At 37.6% G+C, this 9049-nt stretch overlaps 1 protein-coding gene across 2 annotated transcripts in view; it reads right to left on the bottom strand.

Moving 5' to 3' along the window:
- Window positions 1-2290: 2290 nt before the first annotated feature.
- The window catches only part of LOC102673240 (receptor-type tyrosine-protein phosphatase kappa), a 107600-nt gene continuing 100841 nt past the window's right edge, over window positions 2291-9049 (bottom strand). The window contains exons 9-14 of one of the 2 annotated variants that reach the window (XM_006613057.2): window positions 8939-9049; window positions 8360-8609; window positions 7831-7907; window positions 7089-7328; window positions 6134-6478; window positions 5400-5744 (exon numbers count right to left, since the gene is read on the bottom strand). The exon at window positions 8939-9049 is cut by the window's right edge and continues 24 nt beyond it. In XM_006613057.2, the coding sequence (XP_006613120.1) occupies window positions 5664-5744; window positions 6134-6478; window positions 7089-7328; window positions 7831-7907; window positions 8360-8609; window positions 8939-9049 (1104 nt within the window). In that variant the 3' untranslated portion in view covers window positions 5400-5663. Of the gene's footprint in view, window positions 5745-6133; window positions 6479-7088; window positions 7329-7830; window positions 7908-8359; window positions 8610-8938 lie in introns of those variants that run through there. The other variant, XM_031509191.1, reaches the window with a different exon arrangement.

Here is a 9049-nt window from a genome sequence, read left to right as displayed (position 1 = left end):
ATTTCGAAGTTAATTGTTAAAAAAAAAAAAAAAAAAAAAATAAAAATTCATTGAGAAACAACAGTATCACAAATGGATCATGATCTTTTATAATTAAAATTATAATCGGTCAGTGTGCATGCGTGAAAATATACATAAACGATATCTATTCATATATACGAATGTATACACGTAATCTGCACGCGCACCTTCACCTGTGCAATGGACAAGTCACGTGTGCGCGCGACACCCACACTTACACATCTATAATCGCGTGGACAAAACCGCGCACACGTAATACAGAGCGTTTTTTTAAAAAAAATTTATAATTCCTCGAATCGAAGACGCTATTGAGCTTTGACATTACTGTTCTACAATACTGCGCGAATTTTCTGTTCTCTTATTATTCTACTCACATACACATTCGTTTATATATATATATATATATGTAAATATGTATATTGATCTAAAATCTATACAGGATAATCCATTGATCATAATCATTCTGTATATACTTTTTATATTTTTGATAAATAAAAACGTAAAATTTTTAATAATTTTTTACAATATATATATAAAATTTGAAAGGTATAAATATCCTTTCATATAGAGATTAAAGATTAATCATAACTAAATTTTTTAAATATAACAATTTTTAAATTTACATTGATTGAATAATTTTTAAAAATACTTTAATCTATATCAATTGTATTAATTTTTAAATAATGTGTAAATTTTTATTCTGATATATAATTTTTTTTTCTATTAATAACAATAATACTTGAAATGATCATAATATGGATTATCCTGTATATTGATTAGACAAAATGGTGTAACACATTGACAAAGTTTCTCTACTTAGAATATGCTAAGAATCTTCAATCCGGGGTGTTATACACTTTACAGAAAAAAAACTCTCTGTATAAATATATATAAAAGTAACTTCATAACATACAATAAATCGTATCTTTGTTTGGCACATTTCGTCAACTATAGGATTCGTACAAGTACACCTATTTAGGTACACATACGCTTGTATACTTGTCACCTGGTGTATACGCGTATGCATGTATAAATATATATATATATATATCATATCATATATACCAACTCGCTTTAATCTCTAATAGTCATATATGTATATAGTAGAATACGTACAAATATTTCATCGGAGTAACGATAGTATTCTAAGTACCATTTCTCCTTACATGTATCTGTATATGTATATATATATTTATATATCTACATTTATATTTCTTTACTTTCCGTATTATTCCATTGAGTGTGTTTATCAACCCTATCTACCTCTAAAAAATTATAAGAGGAACGTAACAATCTGTTATTCTTCGATATATTATATTACGTTTTTTTGTGTCGTTAAAACGTCACGCGCTTCGCCGAACAGGGAATAGGCTTGGCAAGCGTGGGAGTTGCACTCTCTCGCGAGTTTTTTTAGTCTTTTTTTATGATCGTCCCTTATTTTTATTATCTTTTATTAGATCATGTGGATTTCTCCATCAAAAAAATTTTCCTGGTAAAATAGTGCGAAATATGGAAAAGGATTAAAGGATTAAAAGATCACGTGACGCTAATACGTTCAAGAACGCATGCGCATAAATATGGCGGACAGTGAAGTGTGAGACGAGTAAAAATGCCGTGTCATTCTGATTTTTAAGTTATGTGTCGTCGATTTTGAAAACTCGGCAAAAGTTTGTTTTTATGGGGAAAACTATCGAAGAATATTTGTGATTCGCGTGATTGAAAGCGCAACTCCGTGGACCCATTCAGAAAATCCGGCCCGCAGTCGGAATATATATTATATATTTTTTTTGTTTTTTTTTCTTTTTTTCATTTCTACTTAAGTATCATTCGATAGGATTTTTCGCAATTCTTTCGCTTAATTTTCTTCGTTTTTTTGGTTTTTCTCTTTTTGTCTAAATAAATATATCCACGAACAAGGCACTGCTCGACAGGCAGAAGTGTGCGCGCGACCCGTTTCGTCGTTGTCGGATGTTCGGATATAATACACCGTGTGGTAAAATTCGCATCGATCTGTCGAGCTTTCTTCGAACCGTTTCCTATCGCGAAACGTCGTAAAAAGTGGTCGGGATGCGTTTTAGAATATTATCTGCGTGAGTGTGAACCATTGATGACTCTCGATCTGAAGGAAATCTTATTTCTCTTGACGTTGGAAAGTGGCAAATTGCTCGGATCTTGGAGAAAACGAACGTTCCGAATTTGTTACAAAGTAAAAATAACTTTTCTTTTAAATTTGATAAAGAAACATAATCTTCTTATCTTGTGTTTTGTTGATAAATAAAAGAGAAATCAAAAATTGAATTAGATAATTATCCCCAAGAACAACTGCGAATATTGGTTGCCAATTTCGCCCTGACAGAAATAGAGGGCGAGGATAAAGGCGTGGCAGTAAACCAGACCAATTGTGTTAACCCCTCTGATTCTGACCATCCCATACAGTTCCAATTCACGATTCTACGATCACCTCGAGCACCGATCAATCTTATCAGAAGAGTTAAATGCGATCGACAGATTTGCCATTATTCTCGCCTCAAATTTCCTTCAGAGTGAAGACAAACACTGAACATCGTCAGAGAGCGTTTCGCCCACTGGCAGGTCGGCGTGCGTTATAAAGGGAAGCACTTGGTCCGTTTCTGGGCAACGGTGGATCGGCAGTCGACCTTAGAACCTAGGGTGAAACTCTCCGGCTTGACTGTCTCCTCGACAGAGATCTTCCCGAGCCTCTTTTTCACTCGGAAAGGCGTTGATCTGGGGGATATAATCTCGTAAAGATCGCTAGTCCTCCCTTGAATTTGCACCCTATCCTTCGGACTGCTCGCCCTCTGATCGATAGGAATCGCGATATCGACCTCGACGCAGTGATTCTGATTCATCTCCTTCGGAACGTTTCTCTCCAAGTCGTTGTCGCGCTCCTTCTCGTTTATTTCATCCGTTGGGGTGTTGAACACGTCCGACGAATAGCTTTTCGAGTCGCATATCAACGTCAAGTCCGAGTAATCGATCATTTCCTCGGTCTCTGAAGGCAAATTCCTGGTTGAAGCCAAAGAAATAGCTCTAGCCTCCGATTTCTGTGGTTTCTCGTCATCGGCATAGTCCAATGATAAACACTTTTTTTCGAACAGAGCCGGGCCAGGAATTTTCCTATCAGATTCGTCACTTTCCTCTTCTCTCTGTTCCTCTTTCTCTTGATCTTCTTGCTTCCCATCCAATTGTCCTTCCTCCGTTTTCTGCAGCGAATTGATTACCTTTGATGGACGGCGAATACTATTCTCCCGCTCAACAGACAGACAGAATTCCTTGTCGGTTAACAAAATACGCTTAGGCTGTCGCACCGGTTTTTTGTCCAGCTCGAGATCCTTCTCCCACGATGGAGTTTTCAACAAACTCTTCACTTTTCTCAGTTCGGTCAACAAGTCCATCGTCTCCTGGGACGGTTCGTGGAAAATCCTTCTCTTTGGTCGTCTTATAGACGAATTGGTATCCAATTCTTGATCACTAGGCTGGTCTATACCTTGCTGTTTCTTCAATACCGATCTGACTGTATGGACTCGTACTATCTCGTTCTTGTCGTCAGAAGTCGAATCCGTTTCCATCTTGACGGGAGTCGAGCTTACCGATTCTTCCTCTGTTTTCAACGCAGTGTCTTTGCAACTTTCGTCACGAATATCTGACACGATGTTATTTATCTTCAATCGTTCTTGTTGCCTTCCAATTATACTTTGAACACTACCTCTCGTGCGTCTTTTGAAGTCCGCATACGTTTCAGTGGGTATTTCATGGTACCTAAACTTATCCTGAAGTTGTTTAAACGTTTCCCTCGTGTACTCTTGGCCAATCTTATGCGCCAGATAGTCCTCCGACGATGCTTCTCTGGTTTTCTCAATCTGATTACTCTCTTGATATCCAATGGAGGTAACGGAACGATCCTTGGACAAAAGATTATCCGAGGAGATGCCTCGTCTCTCGAACTGCGCTTGTTTCCCTACTTTTTCATCTTGAACTTTACCATTTCTGTCTAACAAGTCTTCGTACGTCTGCCTTCTAGTCTTCAATGGAGAATAAATGTTCTTCTCTGAGGAGTCAGCCTGTGAATCATCTTGACCAGTAAGAACGGATGAAATAGGACGTTTCATTGGCGAATTGGGAATACTATCTTGACTCTGATCAATGTTCTGAGAGCTTTGGATCACTTTCCGATGCGCGGGCGTTTTCGGTGTCGACGAGTCTCTCTTGAATTGCCACTTCTTCTTCGGCGAATTTCCCCAACTATTAGGCTCCTTGTCAGAACCAACGCTAGTATTCGTAAAGATGATCTCCTCGCTGGTCGTGACGCGACACTTGAGCAATTCAGCGCCGTTGCTAACTCGTTCCTTCGTTTCTGGTTTCGGTGATTCGTTCGTCGCAGTGATCTCCAATGGCAAAGAGCTAGGCCCAGAATCCAGAACGTCGTCCAGAGAGGCGCCTCGAAGAGGATCTCGATTGTCCTTCACTTGAACGGTCGAGTCTAAGTCCTCGGTCTCGAAAGAATACATCTTCAACAAAGGACCCTTTCCAGACTTTCTTCGTTGAATATCAAACGACTGCTCCAACCTCGTACTCTTCTGAATACCCCTCCTTTCCTCCGGTTTTACCTCTTCTTCAACCTTTCCCGTATCTTCCATACACGTTTCATTCCACGTTTCGACCCTCCTCTCGTAACGCGGAGTCTCGAACGTGAACTTGTCCAACGTCTTCGACGATCCAATCTTATCCAAGAACGGCTTCTCAACCGCTTTGCTAGGTCCTATCTTCTCCAAATAAGGTTTGCCGATAATCTTAGGCGCCAGCTTCGCCAGAAACGGTTTGTCCTCCGTCTTCGAGATGCCGATCTTCTTCAGGAACGGTCGCTTCTTCTCTTTGCCCTCTTTCTCGAACGATCGATCGTTCAGCCGTTCGTTGCTGTAGCTGGACGAGTTGTCGCTGCTCTTCGATCTCGCCCTCTTGTTCCTCGGGTGTGGCGTCAACGGTGTCCTCGGTGTCCTCGGCGTGAGGGACGGGCTGGGCTCCTGATTCGGACACGTTTCGTCCAGCAGGGCAATGGCGTCTCTCAGATCCATGTACGCTTTCCTGGGCGCGGCGCTTATCGTGGACGGTCGTGGTAGCTCACTCTCGATGCTGCTGTTCCTCGTGGACGTGGCGTCAGGCTTCATTTCCGTGTCCATGCGCGGGTACGAGGGGTACGAGCTCCGATCGCCTACGAGTCCCGGCGAGGAATCGATAGTCGTGTAATCCTCGAAGTGCCAGGGTATTACACCTAGGTCTTCCGGCCTTGCCGCGATACTGTGAGCCGAAAACAACGCGTTCTTGCTGATGGCGCCCCTGTTGCCGCTAGAACCGGTCGATTGGTCCGTTTGTGTGGTGCTCGACGACGTGCCGGAAACACTGGCAGCTATCTCGTTCGGTGTGCTGGTACTTGGCACCTGGCGACGGTAGCTGGTGCATGTGGCGAAGTACGGTAAAGCTGGCCGCGCTGTCTCCACTATGACGCGACCTTGGGCGCACGGGACCATAGGTTCGCCATCAACCGGGGCTTCCTCCGGAGTCAACGGCAGCGCCGCCCCGCGGCCGAACTCGATGAACCACAGCTCGTCCCTCAACTCGCTTTCTCACTTTTTCTCGTTCATGTCCTTGTTCAGGTAGTGTAGCACGTAGTGCAACACCAGATCGTAACAATATTTGTACTCGGTCTGGAAGATATTTAGGGAATGTTATGAGAGGAGTTTCTCTCTTGTTCAATTTAATAAAATTGTTTGGGACTACTTTTCATTTTGTATTTTCATCGCGCAATGTGTTACAAAGTTATTTTCAAATTATTGCAGATGGCGACTCTCTTTTTGATGTATTAATTTTTGCTGGACTAATTAAATAAAAAAATATCAATTTTGATGTAAAAATTCGGTTCGTTAAACGATTAGAATAAGGTGAAAAGAAATTTGATTGTAGTAGATTATAAATTGCAAGTAATATCCTGTGTCTAATTTCAAGGAAACCATTCTCAGAAGTTCATAGTTCCAGTAATTACAAGTATATACTAGTATATACGGGTTCCTCTATTTATTCCTCCTTAACTACTCACCATGTTCTCAACGAGTTGAGGCCTGTGCCTGCGCACGGTTTTAACTGCCTGGAAAATGTCCACTTCCCCGTGTTGTATCACCTGCTCTATACACGCGTTTGCGGCACAATATACGCCACAACGACTTCTGCCATCCGGGGAGACCACAGCGACCGGTCCATAATCAGTCCGTTGCCTCCACCTCTCCACCATATTCATCAGCTCGACCAGACTGTTCGTCGATGTCGGAACCTTGTGACCCATTGGCCAACAAGTCAATTGGAACAGTTGAACTGTCTTCGGTGGAGCCTTCACGCCTGCCATTAATTCGGTCAACGACACGATCTTTTTATTTATCCTAAAAATCTGTGAACACGTATTTATTTTGTGAAATTCTTCTTGTAATATGCATGATGATTATTATCATGTTATGAAATTTGAGTAAAAATATGAAAATTTAATCTTAATTCTCTTTAGAATGATGATGAAATGTAAATTTTTAAATTAAAAATGCATTATCGTATCTTTTATAGAATAATAGTATATAAATTCATATAGAATTTTCTCGCTATAATTCTTGAGAGAAAAAACTATGTTTTTGTAAACTATGAAGAAGATTTCTTTGAAAATGTTTTAAATATGGACGTTTATGAATTTATGTAAAATTTGAATATATACAAAAATATGATATGATACATATATTATACACATTCAAAATATAATTATAACTTCATTTTTTAAATTGTATTATAATAAAAAAATTTAATACATCCATACATCCATAATCTAATAATAATAATACATTTCCAATAGTAATATAAATAATTACAGATAATTAATAAAATTAAAACTATAAAAAATACTTTTATATAATTTTTATATATTATTATATATTATTATATATTATTATATATTATATAATTAATTTCTTAAATTTAAACCAAAAAACTTTAAAAAAAAAAATATTGTTTCTTACCCAGGTCTTGATATTCGTGTAATGATTGTGACTGATGTGATCAATCGTGAACACAGGACCGTATTTCTTCGAATGCTTTCCTTCGGGCCAAAAGCTGGGAAAATTGGTGGAGCCTGGCGGTGGTACACATAGTACTACTACAGCGGCACACTCGTAGTCGTAAACTAAGGACCAGAACTCGCCGCACGTGTGTCGAAGAGGCCATTCAGTCACGATATATTCCCTGGGCTTCGTGTAACCCTGTCAAGAATGCTCATTTAGAAAAAAGACGAACATCTTGTTACATGTTCGTGGAATAAGAATCAAGGAAGGGATCTTCTACTACATGGTGATGTGGTTAAAAGTTTCAAACATATGCAGTTGATGGGATACAATTTGAAATAGAAGAAATAAGAATTTTTTTTTGTAAAAGTTAGCAATTTGTTATGAATTTGTAAGAAATGAATGAAGAAATACTTTAATAAGGATAAATGTAAGGAAAAAGTCTTCTATTATTAACATAAGATATATAGAGATTCCAGATTGATTTAAAAAATTGAAATATATAAAAATCGATGTGCAAAAATTTTGAATGATTTATTTCTCAGTCAATTAATGATTAATTAATGATTAATTAGTTTCAAATCAATCAGTGAAAAAATTTATAAATAGAAATTAATATATCTTTTTTAAGAGAGATGAATTAATTGGTTAAGAAAGAAAAGAATAGTTAACATGAAACGAATATAAATTCCAAACTTACATCTACAAATACAGCATTTATATAATCTGTGTAACTGTTACCCTGGAAGCTGGTGAGGTATGGTCGAAAGTTGTCAGCTAAAGTGAAAAATATTATTTCATGAATAAAATATGATCGATGTGCGATAGATACAACATCTATCATTTATACACATGCACATAATACAAGAAATATTTACATATCACGACTAATAATTTATATTCCTTATAATATGAAAAGAAAATATTTTAAAATTTCCAAAATATAAAATATAATTTCCAAAATATGAATAATAATATACACGGAAAAGATAAAATTCAATACTTTTTGTAAACATCCCTAAAAAAAATATAGATAAAAATTTAGAAACAAAAAATATGCGGCCTCCATTTTCCATTATCCGCATATTCATGATAAGCAAATATTTACAAACACTCCAATTTTTTTTTTTACTCCGATTACTATTTTTTTTTCTTTTTTTCTTTTTTCTTTTTTTTCTTTATCAAAGAAACATTCATACATTGATGATGTTCTATATACGGAAACTTACGCGGCACGACCAACACATCCCTGTTCTTTTCTCTGTTATCGGCTCTGTGGCCCCCGGCGCAATCCCCGATCGTAAAACGCGGCGTTTGCTTACAAATTTGCTGATACTCCCGTTGATATTCATTCATCTTAGTTATTGGGTTTTTTATACTTTTCTGCTTGAGACGCTGCGACAGTTCCGAGACCGGAAACCACGAGGTACCGCACACCACGAACTCCTCCAGCGTATCGTATACGAATTTATATTGTTCCTGCATAATAATATCGTAAAAAAGATTATATAATCTTTATCACGATTCATGATTGGATGGATCTTTTATTTTTCTTTTCTCTTTCTTTTGATATTTCTTATTTTTACAGCAATATGGAATTTTTAATCTTAGACGAGAAGAAAATCTGTATTCGTAAAAACTTATTTCAAATTAAATAAGAATTTTTAAATTTTTATTATATTTAATATATTCGACAATATTTAAAATTATATAATTAATAAAACTTCACGTGGAAAAGAAAGTTTAAACGATATCTTTCCTTTCTATGAACAGAATTGAAAATGAAAATACGAATATCGCGAATTTACCAAGTTCTCGATAAGTCCTCTTCTACTTTGCCGCAACTTTTTCAAATAGCCAAACACGTCGAAGGCGTCCTCCTCCTCGGCCAGTTCCATATTCGCGTCTATCGCCAAGTA

The sequence above is a fragment of the Apis dorsata genome, unplaced genomic scaffold (genome assembly GCF_000469605.1).
Source record: "Apis dorsata unplaced genomic scaffold, Apis dorsata 1.3 scaffold_132, whole genome shotgun sequence".
Taxonomy (NCBI): domain Eukaryota; kingdom Metazoa; phylum Arthropoda; class Insecta; order Hymenoptera; family Apidae; genus Apis; species Apis dorsata.
The sequence above is the reverse complement of the archived record's forward strand: the minus strand, read 5'-3'. Positions and strand labels throughout refer to the sequence as shown.